We start from the raw sequence: 20,105 nt of genomic DNA, 5'->3' as shown, positions 1-20,105 counted from the left end.
TTTGGCCTCCCAGGGGGGACCTGACAGGTCTGGCAGATCTTGGAATGTCAAGGGCTGCCTCTCATCTGCCCATGAAACACTGGGGCTCAATGCTTTCCTTCCTATGGAAAGAACTGTCTCTCTTTTATGAACCCCATGGACAGAATTGGTATTCCCCATTAAAAATTTCCTGTATGCAAGGGTATTTGCAGAAGAAAAACCTGCCAGATCTGCCTGGCCTGGGCTTCTGGTGGTCACATCTCATCTTCCTTGGAAGCACCAGGGCTCTGTGCCTGCCTTCCTATGGAAAAGAACTGGCCTTGTCCAGGGGCCATGGCAAAAATTGGAATTTGGTTGCCAAAATTCCATCTATCCTGGGATTGCTCCCAGACAAAAGCTGGCCGGATAGACAGCTCTGCCTGGTCTTGGCCTCTGGTGATATTCTAAGACTATGAGCAGAATGTTTTCATCTGAAAACACCTTGGAGAGGGCGGAAAGATCTCGCAGGCTGGGATTTGCAGGCCTCAAGAACATAACTAATGTATGGAGGCTGATATGCCAGGGCTCACCTGTGAAGAGACTGAGGAGAGAACAGCAGTGTCCTGGAAGGGCTGGAAGAGTGGATTAGGAAACGGTTGAGCTTTTTCTTCATAATGGGAAGCAGCCAGATAGAGAAATTATACCACAAATGCAGAAGGGGAGACCAAGACTGGACATGAGGAGATGAGAATTTCCCTCCCAGGGAAGGTCTGTGGTGCAACACATCCTCCAGAAGGAGCCTAGGTCAGCCCCAGGCTTTGTGTGGGCAGGCAGGAGGCAGAGCTGTCAGCAAAGGAAGGGCCCAGCCAGGTGGGGCAGCCGGGGGATGCCGACAGCCTGCAGGGACAGAGGCGCAGGGCAGGGACACCGTGGGACAGCATGGGCTGCCCAGGGCACAGGGATGGGCAGCAGCTGCAAGACAGCCCTGCCAGAGCCAACTTGGGCAGCACTTTGGCCGTGGCTGCTGGGCCTGGGCCTGAGGCAGGAGCAGCAGACAAGTGACCCTTGCAGGCCTGGGGCCTCATTGCCTCCTTGTCCCTGCTCAGCAGCCTGGCAGGGGCCGCCCCATGCTCCTGCCCTTGGCATTGCACATCCCCACATGCCAGTGACCATCCCAGGAAGAGCCCTGAGCAAGGAGGGAGGGACAGGATCTGCCTGGCCAGGGGCTGGGGCTCAGGCCTGGGCCCTTTGCATTCCTCAAACACATCCAGCTTTGCTCAGCACCAGAAACACCTTTGCCTTGTTTGTCCCCAGCTGTCACCACTGCCTCCAGTGTTCTGCTCTAACTGGAACCTGGGGACACTTTCCCAGTGGTGTCTCTCCACAGAACCCATTACAACTTTTTTTAAGTTCAGTGTTTCAATTTAACTTTGAGTTCTTGAGAAGTTTTTTGAACACTCTCTCAGGGACTGAGTCTGATGTAAAAAACACCCAAGCCCCACGAGGCTCATTAAGGTCCTTGTGCTGTGTCTGTGCTGCTGAGCTTTAAAGGAACAGCTCTTCCCAGGGCCAGCTCCTCTCCCAGCCCAGCAGGGCTGAGGGCTCTCCCTGTAGGCACTGAGGGGACAGGAGCCAGGCAGAGACAGGCTGAAGGCAATCAGGATTTGGAAGACATTGAGCTGAGACTTCACTTGGGGAAAGATCTTCACAGCCCTGGGCATGGTGAGTGTGTGGGTACAGGGCAATTTCCCCTGTGCTCCTGGAGGGATCTCCTGAAGCCAGCACACCCCAGAGCCTCGGGGATGTGTCAGGAGGACTCTCCCAGTTTCTCTGTGGCACAGGAGCAGGAGGAGGATGTGCTGCAGAGCGGGGCTGCCCTGGGCACCGTCAGAGGGACAGGGCAGGACGGCTCCTACTGCCAGGGATGGCTGCAGGGGGTGAAGCTGGGGCTGCAGCCAGGGCAGGGCTGCCCAGGGCTGTCCTGCAGAGCAGCTCCTGCAGCCCTCAGGGCTCTTGGCCAGCCCAGGGCATGTGCCACCTGCCAGGGGCAGCTCTCAGCCTGCCTGGCAGCTCCCCGCGGATGCTGCAGGGGAGAAGTTGGAGGTTGAAGGAGCCACCCCCATCAGGGCAGATTCCTCCTGCTGTGGAGATGGTGCTGCATGGCCAGGGATGCTCTCAGCTTTCTCCTGAAGGGAAGGGAAAGGGGCTGTCATCTTTGGCTGTGTCACTGAGACTCCTGCACTGTCACCCTGGGCATCAGCAGATGGGCCTCAGATCTCCCTCAGAAAGTGCCTCCTCAGCCTCCTCTCCCCACAGACAGCAGCAGCAGCTCCTTGGCTTGCAGCATCTCTGTTTGTCTGCCCTGCCCTTAAGACCCTGCTGCCAGGGAGATGCCCCTGGGCAGTGCCCTGTGCTGGGAGGGGTCTGCAGGGCAGAGCTGAGCCCCCAGGGCTGGGCTGGGCTCTGGCAGCACTGGCAGGGACAGGGCTTGGATAGAGAGAAACAGCTCCAAGTAGGCACAACTCCAGGCAGCAGAGAGCCAGGTCAGCCCTTGGTATCCCTCAATGTCCAGCTGCACAGGGAGAGAGAGAAGAGTTGGAAAGATTGATTTTGAAACTGGAGTCTTCAAAAAATGCCTCGTTATTTTTAAGTGCAGTTTTAAATGGTAGATCCTGTACCAGAGTGAGGGGAAATGAGCAAAGGGCACCTGTGTTGGACCAGCAGTTTTGAGTGCGCTGGGGCACAGGGAGCCCTGTTTTCCCTCTGGGCTCCCCAGTGTTCAGCCTGAGAGCAATGCTAAGAACAGGACTTCTGTCCCTTCTAAAAAACACACAGTTACTTTGTAGCCCAAAGCTCACTGAAAAAAAAAATAAAAAGGTAGATGAAATTTCCCCAGAGAAAGAGAACCAATTTTTAGTGGTTGTGTAAGAAAATAGCATAGCATTGAGTGAAGGTATTTTGTCCAAATTGTCAATATTGTCTTTGACTAGCTCAAAATGTCCAGAATCAAGAAATGTCCAACAGCAGCTCCATCAGGCACTTCCTCCTGCTGGCATTGGCAGACACGCGGCAGCTGCAGCTCCTGCATTTCTGCCTCTTGCTGGGCATCTCCCTGGCCGCCCTCCTGGGCAACGGCCTCATCATCAGCGCCATAGCCTGCGGCCACCACCTGCACACGCCCATGTTCTTCTTCCTGCTCAACCTGGCCCTCAGCGACCTGGGCTCCATCTTCACCACTCTCCCCAAAGCCATGCACAATTCCCTCTGGGACACCAGGGATGTGTCCTACACAGGATGCGCTGCCCAAGTATTTCTGCTCATCTTCTTCTTTGGAGCAGAGTATTTCCTCCTGACCATCATGTGCTATGACCGCTACGTGTCCATCTGCAAACCCCTGCACTATGGGACCCTTGTGGGCAGTAGAGCTTGTGCCCACATGGCAGCAGCTGCCTGGGCCAGTGCCTTTCTCAATGCTCTCATGCACACGGCCAATACATTTTCCCTGCCCCTGTGCCATGGCAATGCCCTGGGCCAGTTCTTCTGTGATGTGCCCCCAGTCCTCAAGCTCTCCTGCTCACACACCAGCGCCCTCCGAAAGCTGGGACTCAGTGCAGTTAGTGCCTGTTCAGCATTTGGCTGTTTTGTGTTCATTGTTTTCTCCTACGTGCAGATCTTCAGGGCTGTGCTGAGGATCCCCTCTGAGCAGGGACGGCACAAAGCCTTTTCCACCTGCCTCCCTCACCTGGCTGTGCTCTCCCTGTTCCTCAGCACTACAGCGTTTGCCTACCTGAAGCCCCTCTCTATCTCCTCCCCATCCCTGGATCTGGCCCTGTCAGTTCTGTACTCGGTGGTGCCTCCAGTACTTAACCCCCTCATCTACAGCCTGAGAAACCAGGAGCTCAAGGCTGCAGTGTGGACACTGATGAGTGGACCATTTAGGAAACATTAAACTGGTTGCCAATATCTGCATATGTCTTGAAATAAAAGTAATGTTTGATACTTCTTGTTGGATTGGTTATTTTTTTTGTTCTGTTTTCATTTATTAATATTCTCCCTAAACCGAGGCCATTTTTTCTGCAATTTCTTATTTTGCTTCTCCAAAATTCACTGTGGCCTCAGACTGTGTCAATAAGGAGCTGGTCTCTTGGTGGCTTTAAAGGAGATAAAGGATCTCCCAGTAGAGTTTTCATGGGAGATCCCCTTATATTTCCTTCTCTGGAGCAGCAGCAGCAATGTCTGTGTGCAGAGCTGGGGGCAGATCAGTGCTGGCCCAGCAGCTGTGCCCAGCAGCAGCAGCAGCACTTGGTGTTGCCAGTGCTGCTGCCGTGGCCCTGCCCCACTGCCCTCCTGGCCCTGGTGTTGCTGTAGGGCCTGAGTGTTCTCGAGGCTGGGCACAGTCCTGGGGTTGGCAGTGCCGGGGCTGCAGCAGGGACAGGCCATGGGCACTGCTGGGCAGCGCTGACAACTCAGCCCGGGCCCTGGGGACTCCAGGCTCCTTGCCCAGGCTGTCTCAAGAACACACCCAGGCCAATGCTCAGCACATAAAAGTCCCATGAGCAGCCCATTGCTGTTGGTGTGGAGACATGATCCAGAAGCACAAATGCCATCAGCCTCTGGGGCCAGCAAGGGCTGGGGGACACCAGGGAAACCACTCAGCTTTGTCCTGGCCTCTGCAGTCAGCCAGAAAGTTTGTTCCCATCAGCTGGGAGTTTGCTGTCCCACTGCAGATGCTGTTGCTCAGAGCCAGGGCTGCCTGGCAGCCACTCCCAAACTGCCCTGAGCATTTCCTTGGCTTCATCTTTGCTTTCTTTACTCTTCCTTGGTCCAGAATTCTTCCCATTGCCCACCCCTGTTCCCTCCCCTGCAAACATCCCATCCCTCTTTGCCCTTTCCTCTCTGGCCCCACTCCCCATTGCAGTTCCTGACTTGGCACCATGGGAACGTCCCTTGGGCAGCAGGATCACCCTATAAGTGCTGCAGGAATTGTCTGCAGGCTCCTGCACTGCCTGGTGCTGCTCCCTTGCCAGAGGCACCCCAGGCCAGGGGGGCACATCTGGGCTGCTGTGTCTGGCTCTGGGGCTCCCTGTTCTGGGCAGTGAGGAGGAGCTGCAGAGACTCTGCAGGACTGACAGGATGGGCTTTGGGTCTGGCAGGAGAAGCTGAGGGACCTGGGCTGCTGGAGCTTCTCAAGATGAGGCCCAGGGCTCATCCCAGTTCATGCTCCAAGGGTGGTTTCAGAGAATCCCAGAGTCAGCAAGGTGGGAAAAGACCTTGGAGATCATCAAGTCCAACCTGTGCCCCGACACTTCCTTGTCGCCCCTGGGCCTCCTCTTCTCAGGGATAAACAACCCCAGCTCCCTCAGCCACTCCTCAAAACTCTTGTGTTCCAGACCCCTCCCCAACCTTGTTGGCCTTCTCTGGAAATGCTCCAGCCCCTCCATGTCCTTCCTAAATTGGGGGCCAGAACTGGACACAGCATTTAAGGGGCTGCCCAACCAGTGCTGAGCACAGGGGAAGAATCCCTGGCCTGCTCCTGCTGGCCACACCATTCCTTATCCATAGGAGTTACAGGCATGGGATGAGGGAAATGGTGGGGAGGAGGTGTGGAAAAAGTCTGTTTGACTGTCAGCCATGAAGGGTCTTGATTTTCATACATGTTCAGGATGCATTAGAAGGTTCTGGGGGTTAATACCAACTGGACATTGCTGATATCAATCCATAAATCCATAAACAGGAAAAGAAAACAGGACAAAACAGTTCTGTTTTTTGTTGGTTTTTTTTTTTTTTTCTCAATATAGCAGTTTCACTTTTAATACACTTGTGAATTAACAACAGAAATATTGAAAACTTAGATTTTTTCCGTGGGGCTTGTATTATTCTAGTGTTTTGAGCAAATGTTTATGAGCTTTTCTCACTGAATTCCTAAAATGAAGTGCTGAAGAAAGAAGAAGCCTCTGGAGGAGTAAAATCCAAGTGGCTGAGGATCCATCCCCATCCGAGCAGCAATGAACAGAAATGGGCACAGCTTTGTGGCTGCTCCAGCTTTGGCATGGGCCCTGGGCCTGGAGCAGGAGCAGCTCTTGAGGGCCCCAAGGCCGTGGCTCTTGTGCTGCCCTGGGCAGATGGGATGGCAGCAGGGGCTGCAGAGATCTCAGCACCTCAGGCAGAGGGGAGCAGGGCAGCCAGGGAGCCTCCTCTGGCTTTGGCCAAGCACCTTCCCCCATGGCTGGGGCTGAGTCCTGTGGCAGCTGCAGCTGCTGCTGTGCCCTTGCCAGGGGCTGAGGCCGTGGGGCAGTGGGCAGAGCAGCCTGGCCTGAGCAGAGCTGTGGGGCCAGAGCCGGCTGGGCTGGGGAGAGGCCCTTGGTGCTGCCCAGAGCTCAGGGCAGCTGGCAGAGCTTGCAGGGAGCTGGGCTGGGCTCAGAGAGCCTGGCCCAGAAACCATCAGTGTCCATCTCAGCCTGGCTGAGCGTGCAGGGGCAGGACTCAGGCCAGGGCTTGTGGGGCAGGGCCAGCACCTGTGCAAGGCATTGCAAACAGGCAAGTGGCCCAGAGAGGAGGCTGCTGTGTGCCCTTGGTGGCATGGACAGAGCAGGGAGGGGGCCCAGGACATTTGCCAGCACCAGTCTCTGTGCCCATGCATTGGCAGCCCTGGCTGCTGAGCCCAGCTTTGGCCTGGGCTGAGTTTGGCTGTGGCCCAGCTCCATCCTCCTGCAGGGCTCAGGGCCTGTTCCCAGCCATGGCTAGCCCTGGCTGCCTCTCTGCTGGCCCAGAGGCCGGCAGAGCCCGTGGCAGGGCTGTCTGTGCAGCCCCACAGGTGCCACGGGCTCTGCAGGAGCTGGCAGAGGCTGCCCAGCAGGGAGGCCATGGGGCACAGAGCCCCAAGGCTGCTGTGGGCACCACGGCACAGGGGCCATTCCCAGCCGCAATGCTCCTGGCCTGGGCTGGGCCTGCACAGGGGCTGGGCCACCATGGCTGGGCCAGCACAGGGCCAGCAAAGGGGCCACGCAGCCGCTGCCGGGGCTGACAGCAAGGCCAGGCACACACAAGCAATTGCTGAGCATGGCCTGCGCTGGCCAGGCCTGACTGTGCCAAAGGCAGAGCTCAGCTGCCCTGGGGGCTGCAGGAACAGTCCAGAGCCCAAAGAGCCTCCATGGCTGTGCTGGAGACCAAGGCTGCAGGAGGGAAATGCAGGGCTGCTGCAGAATGGGGAGGACATTGAATTCCAGCACACACCTCAGCTCTCTGATGATCCCAGCACCGTGCTGGGCCCTGTTTCAGACTGGAGCAGAGCAGATGTTGATGGGACAGGAGCCCTGCGAGGCTGTCAGGGACCTGCAGCTTGCAAAGTGCTCTGCTCTTCCTCAGGTGCTCTGGGAGAGATCCAATCCCAGCTGGGCACCTCAGGGCACAAGTGGCACTGCCTGTTCATGGGCACACAGCTGATGTCTGGAAAGGGGCACAGGTGTTAATACCTGTTTGTTTCATAATATACAAGCAAATCTTTATTTTCTGGGTCTTTTGAAAACTTTTGAGAAATGTAAACGTTTTCTCTCCTGGAACAGGAATTCCCTGGATGTGCTGGATTCTTCTTCTGATGGCAGGAGAAGAAATACTCATCTTCCCCTCTGCCTTTGCCACCAACATTCACTCTAATATTTAATGACCCCTTTCCTTCAGGTATTTCCAGCTCTCCTGTTGAAATGGCCCTGTCTAAGAACATCTCTTCATTTAGAGCAGCTGCATCTATGTCCTTTCCATCGCTCCCTGATTTTCTCATCCACATGCTCTCTGGTCATTCAAGTACCTCTCAACTGACTCGTTTCATGCATTGAACATCAGGGAGTTGTCAAATCTTTCTGAAGTTCAAATAAATATCACATTAGACAGCATCCTAATTGTGTTTATATCTATCATGGAATTACCATTTCTTATGTCTTTGTCCAAAACTCTTGCTATACGACAATCCATGGGGAATGGTGGACATGTCACATGGTGCTGGGACATCCCAGAGAGCCGTGGGAAGAGCTGTGATGGTTATTAAACTGTTCAAATGTTCAACTTCTGGTTTTTGGCAAGAAACCTTTCTGTGTCTCTGAGTATCACCAGGCCCTGAGCCCAAAGGACACAAACCTGATGAGTTGTGGCTCCCAGTGCAGTTGCACTTGGACCTTGGCTCTGTGCAGGAGAGCTCTTCATCTCCTTTCTCTCTTTTCCTCCCTCTGGGTATGGAGGGAGCTCCTCACTTCAGTGTGCGACTCATGTGTGCAAAGAGCAAATCTGGGCAGAATTGGGGCAGGGAGGGTTTGCACGGGAGGATCTGTTGGAATCTGTGCTGGGCACAGAAGGTGTTTTCCATTGCTCTGAGATGTCTGATGTGCAAAGTGGATTTAATACCTTGCAGAGGAACGATTTTGGCATATGATGGAGCTGTGCATTCCCTTGGCTTTGTTGGCTGACAAGAAATGAACATCCTTCTGTGTCTTGGGTAGCTCCTTCTCCAAGGAAAGCAGGTGGGAGTTGGAGCCAAGGAGCTGAAAGCTGCAGGTGCAGCCTGGGGTGGAGGGAGCTCAGATTTGCACAAGGCGGCTCTGAGTGCCAGGGCTTGGATGGGGAAATGGTGGGGTGGGGGTAGGGACAGAGTCTGATTGATTGTCAGCCATGAAGGGTCTTATGTCGCAGAGAAGTTTTATGAAAAATCCTTTCTTTAAGATTTTTCCTCCTAAGAAGCTGAGAGACCTCAGGAACCAAATGTAAACAATGATTATCTGCTGCTGTGGAAGGCAACATGTAGATGTGTGATTAGTCTTATGTAGTTGTTTGTAATTAATGGCCAATCACAGCCCTGCTGGCTTGGACACAGAGCTCGAGCCACAAACCTTTGTTATAATTTCTTTCTTTTCTCTTCTTACCTAAGCCTTCTGATGAAACGTTTTCTGCTATTCTTTTAGTATAGTTTTAATGAATTATATATCATAATATAATAAATCAAGCCTTCTGAAACATGGAGTCAGATCCTCATCTCTTCCCTCATCCAAGAACCCCTGTGAAAAACGTCACAGTCTTGATTTTCATATCTGTTCCAACTATATGAGGAGGTACTTGGATTCAAAGTCAATTGGAGATTGCTATTAACAGGGAAAAAAACCCAAAAAGTAAATAGGACCTAAAAATTCTTTTCTCACTGTCTTTTTAAATAGAACATATTCAGTTGAATGCACTTCTGAAATCTCTCTTTGTTAACCATGGAAGATTTGGAAACTGAAACAAAATTATCCCCAGAGGCTTGGCTTGTTAAGGTGTTCTGAATGTTAATGAGCCCTGGGACACTGAATTCCTGCACTGAAGAGCTGAAGGCTGAACAAGACTCTGGAGCAGTACTTGGAGTCAGTGTCAATTGGAGATTGCACATTTTAATGAATGAACAGTAAAAAATATTACAAGACCTAAAACATATGTTTTGTCACTCATTTTAAAATATATTGCATTCAGTTTGGATATACTACTGAGATCTGTTGAATTAACCATAAATGATTTGAAAACTGAAATCAGATTATTCCCAGAGGCTTGGCTTGTTCAGGTGTTCTGAATGTCAGTGAGCCCTGGGACACTGAATTCCTGCGCTCAGGATGTGAAGGCTGAACAAACCTCTGGAGCAGGAAAATTCAGCAGCAGCCTCCAAGGTGCTGAGGATGTCAGCAGCCCCCACTGAGGCCATCCCTGCCCAGAGACCGTGGGGGAATGGGCAGACAAGGAGAGCGTCCCTGGGGCTGGGGCAGCACAACTCAGAGGCAGCAGTGGCTCCAGCTGGGAAATGGAGTGTGGAATGTGGCTGGGAAAGCCCTGCCTGGGCTGTGCCAAGCAGGACACACAAGCCCTGACTCCCATCCACTAAAAAACTCTTTTAAGGAGACATTCTAAAGGAATTACAGTTATGTGCTCGGAGTTGAACTCACTGGAGAAGTACCATCAAGAGATTCTTAGGAGCTCAAAACTATAAAACAGCCTTTACTGGGAACTTGACAAAATCAGAGAAAATTTGGCAAAATGTTTATTATGACATTGTTGTTGGTTTGTTTATTCAAAATGTTTCTAATCTTGAGATTTCTTAATTAGCGTATTGATGAGTGTGTTGAGTTTTATTGTCAATTAATTATTTATGTATTATTTTTTGTTGTGAGATAGGATTGCGAGAAAAGTAAAGTAGGCTTAAGATTTTTAAATGGTAGAAAGAAAATGTTATTAAAAGTAACTAAAAGAAAAAATGTAGCAATAATTAAAATAAGCTCTTTAGAACACTTTTTTTTACAACTTTATTTTTACTGACAATGTAAAGAAACTAAACTTAAAATTTCTAGTTATTTACTATTTCTAGAATATTCTTTTTTTCGTTTACTTTGGGAGAGAAGTTTTTCTTGTTAAGGTTATGGAGATTCTTTTACAAGAGGAAAAAATAGCTTTTTTTCTGGTTCTTAATTTTGTCATGGATAACAGTGGTCTGGGGGACTTTGTTATTGTGAAGTTTTTTTTATTGCCAGAAGGTTTTTTACAGCTTTTTGATGGGCCATGTTGACTTATGGGGTATTGTTTTAAAAATAGTTCTTTAAAGGTAAAAGTGTTCATAATTTACTTTTAAAATTATTTTTATCTCTTGGAATACAGATCTTCTCTTGGGAATACTGGATTACTTTTTTTTCCCCTGTTTAAACTTTTTATGTAATTACAGTTATTTTAACAATTCTTTTCTTTTAGCCTGGAGGTTTTTCTTTGATATTAATTTGAATTTTTTATTAGTTTTATGTATTTTAATGAAAAATAGGTTTTTTGGGATTTAATTTCTTCTTTACTGACTTTGATGGTTTTATGTTTGTTTTTTATATGCTTGTATTTTGTTTTTCTTTTACTCGAGGGAGGACTGAAGTATTGAAAGGATTAACACCTGACCTGCCAGTAGCTTGTGGTTGAAGTTGTGGTTGGGTTAGGATTGGTTTTATGGTTCATTTTTGTGGGGTTTTTTGTTTAACTTTAGTTCTAGGGTTGAATTTGTGTGTGTTGTAGGTTGTAGGAGTTTTTTGTTTTAATTGTCTTGGGGGGAGCAGACTTGATGGTAAGATTTTAATAGCTGTGGCTGGCTTTGTTCTGGTTGGGGGTTTGTAGCCTCTCTTGTTTTCCTGTTTAGTAGTTGTTGACGTTTGGTTTGGTTAGAATGGGGCCAATGGGGGGGGGCAGGGGGCAGCCTGGGGAGGTGGGAAGGGGCTCACCCCGTGGCAGAGTTGCTTGATTTGGTTTGGTTTGGTTTGGTTTGGTTTGGTTTGGTTTGGTTTGGGTTGGTTTGGTTTGGTTTGGTTTGGTTTGGTTTGGTTGAGATGGGGGCTGGGGCCAGGGCCTGCTGCTTCTTTGTTGACTGGGAAAAAAAGAGGAGGTTCCTGGCTTTTTTCGTCTTTAACATTGGTGTTTCACAGAGGCGTGTTCAGTATCTCAGTGGTTTAACAGATTTTCAGTTACAGAAAAATTTTGTATTACTTTTTAAAATTCTTCTCATGTCAAACTACAACAGACATTCAACCAACAAAAAACTCTTCTCAAATCATTGACTTGGCCCATTCAACTTCACAAACTCTATGCCTGTTCAATTTAATGTTAATCAAAATTTGCAAGAGAAACAGAAGAAGAAGACACAGAAAGACAAAAAAGATACAGAGAGGCACACACAGAGCTACCAACTCCTGGATTCCAGGAGTGTTCAGATGGAAATTCCAAGAAGAGGTAGGGTCAAGATGTGTGCTTGCCTTGTGGCCAGGCACCTATCCCTTGATCTTCCTGGGCCCTTCCCCCAGATGGGACTTGGGCTCATTTGGTGCCTCAGGAGCTGGGCTGGGGCTGCGGAGGTGGCTGTGGAGCATTGCCTGTGCTGTGCCAGGGACTGGCAGCCACTGCTGGGCTGGGATAGAGGCTCTGGGGGGATTGGGGTTCCAGGGCAGGGCAGTGCTAGGGTTCCAGGGCAGGGCAAGGCTGGACCTGCTTCTTCCTCCCCCCAACATGAAATGTTTCAGGCCAAGAATCTCCTCCAGTCTCTCAGAGTAAGGCAATATTGGAGTGGAAATCCCAAGTCATGCCATGGGCATCTGGATGAGAAGGAAAATTCTTTTCCATAGGAAGGAAAGCACAGAGCCCCAGTGTTTGGAAGGCAGGTGAGAGCCTCAGTAGGCCAAGGCCATCCAGACTTTTCAGAAATGACATATTTTGTCTGGGAGCTATCTTTGGATGTAGGGAATTTTGGAGGTGGAAGTCCAATCTCAGCCATGGGCACCTGGAGAAGCAGGACAATTCTTTCCCATGGGAAGGAAAGTGCAGAGCCTTCCCCAATGTTTTGGAGACAGATGGGAGGTGACCCTTGTAAAACCAATGCAAGATAGACTTGTCCTGGCAATATTCCTATGGGAACAATTCCTGGATATAAGGAAATTTGGAGGTGAAATCCCAATTCTGGCCATGGGTGCCTGGAGGAGAAGGACAGTTCTTTTCCATTGGGAAGGAAAGCATGGAGCCCCAGTGTTTCATTAGCAGATGAGAAGCGACCCTCAACATGCCAAGGTCAGTTGGACCAATCAAGCAGTCCTTGGGAGGCCAAACCAGTCAGACATGCTCTGTGTCTCCTTGTTTTTAAGAGGCCCCATAATGTCACAATGGTGCCTTGATTCCATGGGGTCCAGCAGTGTCATAATGGACCCTTGGTTCAGTGGAGTTGCACAATGTCAAAGAGGCCCCCAGGTTCCAGAGGGCCCCAAGCGTCAGAATGGTCCAAATGATTCCATGAGGCCTCGCAGTGTCACAATGGTCTCTGTGGTTCCCCAGGCCCAACAATAACATGTGACTCTTCTGTTCCATGAGCCCTGAATGTCACAATGGACCTTTGGACCTTGGGGGTTTGCGGAGTCACATGGTCTCCTTTGGCTCCACAGTGTCACAATGGAGGATTGATGACAGGAGGCCCCTCTGTGTCACCCTGGAGCTTTGGTTCCATGCAGCCCTGCAGTGTCCCAATGAACCCTTGGTTCAATGGGGTTCAACAATGTCACCATGGCCCCAAGGTTCCATGCATCCCTGCAGTGCCACAATGGCCTCCTTTGGTTGAGCAGTGTCACAATGGAGCACTGATGACACGAGGCCCCACAGTGTCACAATGGACGTTTGGTTCCATGCAGCCCTGCAGTGCCACAAAGGCCTCTTGGTTTCATGAGGCCCCACAGTATCATAATGGTGCTCTTGGTTCTGTGGGGACCCCCAAGGTCACAATGGTCTCACTGGTTCCGTGAGGCCTCACAGTGTCACAATGCTTTCCTCATTCCATGAGGCCTCATAGTGTCACAAAGGTGCCCATGATTCCATGAGTACCCACAGCGTCACAGTGGTCCCTTGGTCTCACAGGGCCCTTTGGTGTCACAATGGTCCCTTGGTCTCACAGGGCCCCACAGTGTAACAATGGTCCCTTGGTTCCATGGGCCCTGTGCTGCTGCATTCCCCCCTCCCCTTCTCAGGCCGCCCTGCCAGCTGAGAAATGCTCCTTGGGCCTCGGCCTTGGCCAACAGCCCCTGGGCTCAGCTCCTCTGCAGCTCATCACAAACACTGTCTGCTCCAGGCACTGCTGCTGCCCAACCAGCTCCTGGTTCCTTTACCAGCAGCCCTGGGAACTGTTTCTGTTCCCTCCATGGCACAACATCCCTGTTCTCACACTGCCAAAGAAAGCTGTTGGTGCCAAGTGTGGTCAGGTTGAACCATTGCTGGGACTGAAGCCCCTCTCTTGCGGCCCTGCACACAGTGCTCTAAAAGGAGCCCTTGGAGCTCTCCTGGGCCAGCGACTCCCTCTGAGTGGGGCCTCTCCCAGCCGGGAACTCTCCCGTTTGCTGCACTCGGGGATCCTGAACAACAATGGAGCCTGGGCCGATCCCCCCACTCCTCCAGGCTCAGCCCTTTGCCCGCTGGGGAGATACCAAAGAATCCACAGTGAGCAATTCCTGCCCTCAGGGGAATTGCTCACAGGTGCCTTGCACTGACTCTTTGTGTCTGTGTGCACACAGGAGTGCCTGTGCTGGGGAAATGTGGCAGAAATGCTGCTCTCTGAGGGGTTGGAGTGCCTTGGATAGCTGAGTCAGTCAGGCCTGTAAGTGAGGTTAAGTCATGAGGTCTAAGCTAAGTCAAATGCTTCTAAGAGTTGTTCGTTTGCTACATTATGTTAAATATAACTTATAAGCTAAGTTGAATATTGTAAAGTGTTATTCCTCTGTTAAATTGATAACATAGGTTTTAAGTTAGGTTAAATACTGTTAAGTGCTGTTCTTTTGCTAAATTGTGTAGTTGACTGTATCAGTTAAAATTGAGGTATGAGATAAGTCCTGTTAAGTTTGAGCTCTGTTAAGCTTTTAGGCCATATTCCTTTTATCCTTGCTCTCACTGTCCTTGTGTCTCACACACACACAGGGACTGTTCTCGGTTCATTTCTGGTTTGATTTCCTGGATTTGGTTTGGTTTTGTTGTTGCTTTGTTGCCTTGGTGTGCCTGAAATGTCCCCTCAGGAGCAGAGTGACTCTTGCCAAGGAACTTTGTGCTGCTTGAAATAAACAGGGCCAGGAGACTTCTTCTCTTTTTAATGCCTTTATTAAAAGTGATCAGCTCAGGATTGGGCAGCTCGGCGGGGCTGCAGTCCCCGTCATCTCTCCCAGGGTGACTCAGAGGAGGAGGACGACATGCGCAGCTTTGTCCACCGGGGCAGAGCTGGGGGTCCGGTCCTCGTGGGAGCCTTTAGGGCATCAACACCCTCCGATGCTGGATTGGTCTCAGTCTCACTTCCTCCCAGACCCGGCCCGGGGGCTCTCGATCGCAGGGTGAGGAACAACAAAGGTTTTCAGCATCTCTGAAGGTCCAGCACTCCGCTCCTCTCATCCGGACATCACTCCAATCTCTCAACTCTTAGCTGGCTCGTTGTTTTTGGGGTTTTCTCAGCACATTCGGAGCAGGGGTCCCACACAGCATGCTGGTCCTTGGAGTATTTTGCACATCTCTCCCCTCCAAAGTCTCTTCTCCTCGCTGTTCGGGAGGTCCCCACCCTTCGCTGTCTCAGAGCAGGGCCATTACCTCGCCCCAGCCAGGGCTTTCACTGATACAAAAACAACCATTAACAACAGCGACCCGTAACTACCATAACACAGGCAGAACCCCAGCAGCAACAGTGGTAACCTTTTTCTCACAGAAAAAATCAACAGAATTTTTGTTCTTAACAGTCCCCCCTCTTTCTTTTTGATCGGGCTTAAATTTTAAGCTCGCATCAACTTACAATTTTTGATTCGTGGGTTTCATATTTAATTTCTTGAATTGACTGTAAATTTCTTGTGCACTTTGGTAATCACGGTTACTTAACTTTGTCACTTTCCTTGGTTTCTTTAGGTTGGTCTGCACGGCAAATGCTGTTTTAGTGAAACAGATAAATAAGCACAGTAAAAAGAGCAATCCTCCAAGTACACGTACAGTGAGGAAAACTACTCTTTCCCACACATCCTTTTTGAAAATCCCTGGGTTCTCCCACCAACTGGGATCAAGTGTTTTGGGTCCAAAAATGAGAAATTTGTAACAAAAAAAAAAAAAAAAAAAGGGGAATTTGGGTCCAAAAAAGGGAAATTTGGGACTAAAAAGGGAAATTTGGGTTCCAAAATCGAGGATTTGGGGCCAAGAATGGAGAATTTGGGCTGAAAATGGGAGAATTTGGGTACAAAAAAGGGAAATTTGTACCAAAAAAGGAGAATTCAGGTCTAAAAGGGGAATTTGGGTGCTCAGGTGGGAAGATTGGGCTCCAAAAGGGAAATTTGGGCTGAAAAAAGGGAAATTTTAGGCTCAAAAAGAGAATTTGGGTCTAAAAGGGGAATTTGGGTGCTCAGGTGAGAAGTCTGGATCTAAAAAAGGGGAATTTTAGTCTAAAAAAGGGGAAAATTGGACCAAAGAAGGGGAATTTGGGGCCAAAAAGGAAAATTGGGGACTGAAAAAGGAGAATTTGTGTCAAGGAAGGGAAAGTTTGGGACTAAAAATGGGAATTTGGGTGCTCAGGTGGGAAGTTTGGGGTCAAAAATGGGAATTTGGGGGATTTTGGGTGTCCCAAGGGGGGAATTTGGGGGATTTTGGAGAATTTGGGGGATTTGGGGTGTCCTGAGGGGGGATTTGGGGGAGTTTGAGGCATTTTGGGGAAGTTTGGGTTTCCTGAGAGGGGAATTTTGGAGGAATTTTGGGGGGAATTCATGGGAATTTGGGTGTCCTGAGGAGGAAATTTGGAGGATTTTGGGGGGGATTTGGGGTGTCCTGAGGGATAATTCGGGGGATTTTGGGGAATTTGAGGGAATTTGGGAGGGTTTTGGAGGATTTTGAGGGGTTTTGGGGTGTCCTGAGGGGGATTTTAGGGGAATTTGGATGTCTTGAGGGGGGAATTTGGGGAAGAATTTGGGGCATTTTGGGAGAACTTGGGGGATTTGGGGCATCCTGAGGGGGAATTTTGGGGGGAATTTGGGTGTCCTAAGGGGTTTTTTAGTGGGATTCAGGTTGTCCTGAGGAGGGAATTTGATAAATTTTGGGGAAATTGGGGGAATTTTAGGGAAATTTGGTGGAGTTCATTTATGGGAATTTGGGGGATTTTGGGGGGAATTTGGGCATCCTGAGGGGGAAATTTGGGGCATTTTTGGGGAGTTTGGGTGTTCTGAGGGAGAATTTGGGCGATTTGGGGTGTTCTGAGGGGGAGTTTGGGGGGAATTTGGGGACTTTGGAGATTTTGAGGGATTGTCCTGAGGGGGGGATTTGGGAGAATTTGGGGGTTCTGAGAGGGAATTTTGGGGGATTTGAGAGGAATTTGGAGGATTTTTGTTGTCCTGATGGGGGAATTTGGGTTATTTTGGGGAATTGTGGGGATTTTGGGTTTCCTGAGGGGGAATTTTGGGGGAATTTGGGTGTCCTGAGGGGGGAATTTGGGGGAATTTTGAGGAATTTGGGGGATCTGGGGAGAAATTTCGAGGATTTTGAGGGAATTTGTGGAAGTTTGGGAGGAATTTGGGGGATTTTGGGTCATCTGAGGTGAAATTTTGGGGGATTTTGGAGTATTTGGGTGTCCTGAGGGGGGAAATTGGGGGATTTGGGGGAAATTTGGAGGATTTTGGGTGTCCTGAGGGGGGATTTCGAGGGAATTTGGGGGAAAGAACTTGGAGGAAGTTGAGTGCCCTGAAGGGCAAATTTGGGGAATTTTGGGGCAATTTGAAGGATTTTGGAGGGAATTTGGGGGATTTTTGAGGCATTTTGGGGGTTTTGGGTGTCCAGAGGGGGGAATTTGGGGATTTGGGGGGAAATTGAGACATTTTGGGTGTCCTGAGCATGGATTTTCGAGGCAATTTGGGGGAAATCTGGGGAATTTTTGGTTTCCTGAGGGGGAATTTGGGGTGTCCTGAGGGGGAAATTGAGGGATTTTGGGGGGAATTTATGGGAATTTGGGTGTCTTAAGGGGGGAATTTGGGGATTTTGGGGGGAATTTGGGGGATTTTGGGTGTCCTGACTGGGAGTTTGTGGATTTTGGGGCAATTTGGGGGATCCTGAGGGGGAAATTTTGGAGATTTTGGGGAAATTGGGGGATTTGGGGCACTTTGGGGCATTTTGGTTGTCCTGAGGGGGGAATTTGGGAGATTTTGGGGGAATTTGAGTGATTTTAGGTGTCCTGAGGGGGAAATTTGTGGAATTTTGTGGAGATTTTTGTGGATTTTGGGTGTCCTGAGGGGAAATTTGGGGGATTTTGGAGGAATTTGGAGATTTGGTGGAAATTTGAGGGATTTTTGATATCCTGAGGGGGGAATTTGAGGAAATTTGGGATATTTGTGGATTTTGGGGTGTCCTGAGGGGGAATTTGTGGAATTTTGGGGTAAATTGGGATTTTGGGGTGTCCTGAGGGGGAATTTGGGGGATTTTTGGAGGAATCTGGGGGAGAATCTGGAGAATTTTGGAGGATTTTTGATGTCTTGAGGGGGAATTTGAGATATTTTCAAGGATTTGGGGGATTTTGAGGGATTTGGGGGAATTTGGAAAATTTGGGGCATCCTGAGGGGGAATTTGGGGGCGTTTTGGGGGATTTTTGGTTTTCTGATGGAGGAATTTGGGGAAATTTGGAGAATTTGGTGCTTTTTGGGTGTCCTGAGGGGGGAATTTGGGGATTTTGGGGGAGTTTGGGTTTCCTGAGGGAGGATTTGAGGGATTTTGGGGAAATTTGGGGAATTTGAGAGGAATTTGGGAGATTTCTGTTGTCCTGAGGGGGAATTTGAGTTATTTTGGAGAATTTTGGGGGAATTTGGGAGTCCTGAGGGGATAATTGGGGAAATTTGGAGGATTTGGGGGGAATTTGGGGCATTTTGGGTGTCCTGAGGGAGAATTTGTGGATTTTGGGGCATTTTGGGAGATCCTGAGGGGAAAATTTGGGAGATTTTGGGGAAATTGGGGAATTTGGGGGAAATTTGGGGCATTTTGGGAGATTTTGGGTGTCCTGAGGGGAAATTTGGGTATTTTGGGGAAATCTGGGGGATTTTGGGTGTCCGGAGGGCCAGTTTGAGAGATTTTGGGGGGAATTTAAGGGGGGATTTGGGGGAGACTCTGATGGGGGAATATGGGCGATTTTGGGGGAATTAGGAGGATTTTGGGGGGAATTTGGGGCATTTTGGGGGAATTTGGGGCATTTTGGGGATCCTGAGGGGAAATTTGGGGCATTTTGGGGGGAATTTGTGGGATTTTGAGTGTCCTGAGGTGGCAGTTTTGAGATTTTGGAGGAATTTTGGGGTGTCCTGAAGGGGGAATTTGGCGGGAAATTTTGGGTGTCCAGAGGAGAGGAATTTGGGGGGGGGGGAATTTTAAGGATTTTGGGGGGATTTGGGGGGAGTTTGCTTGTCCTGAGGGGGGATTTGGGATAATTTGTGGGATTTTGTGGGATTTGATAGGATTCTGTGTAATTTTCCCCTCAGAAAGTGTCCCCGGCCGGGCTCTCTACACGCTTGGCCCACCCCCGATGACAAATTCTCGCGGCACTGCCTGGCCCTGAAACAGAGATTCGGGGTCCTGCCCACCCAGCGGGGCCAGACCCTGCTCTGAGGGACCCCAAAAACCCCCAAAAAACCCCAAATGCCCCCCAAAACCCCCGGTGGAGGAGATGGAGCTCAGTCAAACCCGCTGAGCTGAACTCGATGGGAGGTGAAATAAACAAGGGCCAGGAGACTTCTTCTCCTTTTTAATGCCTTTATTAAAAGTGATCAGCTCAGGATTGGGCGGCTCGAGGGGTCTGCAGCTTCCCGTCGTCTCCCAGGGCGACTCAGAGGAGGAGGATATGCGCAGCTCTGTCCACCAGGGGCAGAGCTGGGGATCAGATCCTCGTGGGAGCCTTTAGGGCCTGCTGATCCCTGTCAGATGGTTCCTCGGTCTGGGTCTCGCTCCCCTCCCAGACCTGGCCCGGGGGATCTCGAGGACAGGGTGAGGAACGATGAAGGTTTCCCGCATCTCTGCAGGCCTAGCGCTCTGCTCCTCACATCCAGACATCACTCCAGTCTCTCAACTCTTATTTGGCTCGTTGTTTTTGGGGTCTTCTCAGTACAGTGGAGGACCATGCTGCATTGGTCTTGGAGTCACTTTGCATAACACCCCCCACCTTCTCAGGTGTCTTCACTATGAGAAAGGTACAAATTAGCCTCGGGCAAGGCTCTGCTGATACAAAAGGAGCGATTAGCCTCAATGACCCATGATTACAATAACAAAACACACAGAACTTGGGCAGGGCCAGTGGTCTGGCTGCATTTTGAAACTTTTTCTCATAAAAAAAATATTAACCGAATTTTTGTTCTTAACAGTCCCCCCTCTTTTTCTTTGATCGAGTTTAAATTCTAAGCTCGCATCAACTCCCAATTTTTTTGTTTTGAATCTACTATAAATCCCTTGTGCACTTTGGTAATCATGGTTACTTAACTTTGTTACTTTCCTTGGTTTCTTCAGGTTGGCCTGCACGGCCAGTACTATTTTACTAAAACAGATAAACAAGCATAGTAAAAAGAGCAATCCTCCAAGTATACACACACTGAGAAAAACTACCTTCTCCCATA

The 20,105-nt window shown here is 49.8% G+C and overlaps 1 protein-coding gene across 1 annotated transcript; it reads left to right on the top strand.

Annotated features, from left to right (window-relative positions):
* Positions 1 to 2,971: 2,971 nt before the first annotated feature.
* Positions 2,972 to 3,907, top strand: LOC134434598 (olfactory receptor 14J1-like). The gene has a single exon (XM_063183252.1). The coding sequence runs from the start codon at positions 2,972 to 2,974 to the stop codon at positions 3,905 to 3,907; it is 936 nt and encodes a 311-aa protein (XP_063039322.1).
* The last annotated feature ends 16,198 nt before the right edge of the window (positions 3,908 to 20,105 follow it).

The sequence above is a fragment of the Melospiza melodia genome, unplaced genomic scaffold (genome assembly GCF_035770615.1).
Source record: "Melospiza melodia melodia isolate bMelMel2 unplaced genomic scaffold, bMelMel2.pri scaffold_44, whole genome shotgun sequence".
NCBI classification, from domain to species: domain Eukaryota; kingdom Metazoa; phylum Chordata; class Aves; order Passeriformes; family Passerellidae; genus Melospiza; species Melospiza melodia.
Note: the sequence above shows the minus strand (reverse complement) of the source record. Positions and strands in the feature narration are given on the sequence as shown.

What these genes read in the sequence shown, in the direction of transcription:
- LOC134434598 (XM_063183252.1), top strand. Translation starts at nt 2,972, where the DNA reads ATGTCCAACAGCAGCTCCATCAGGCACTTCCTCCTGCTGGCATTGGCA.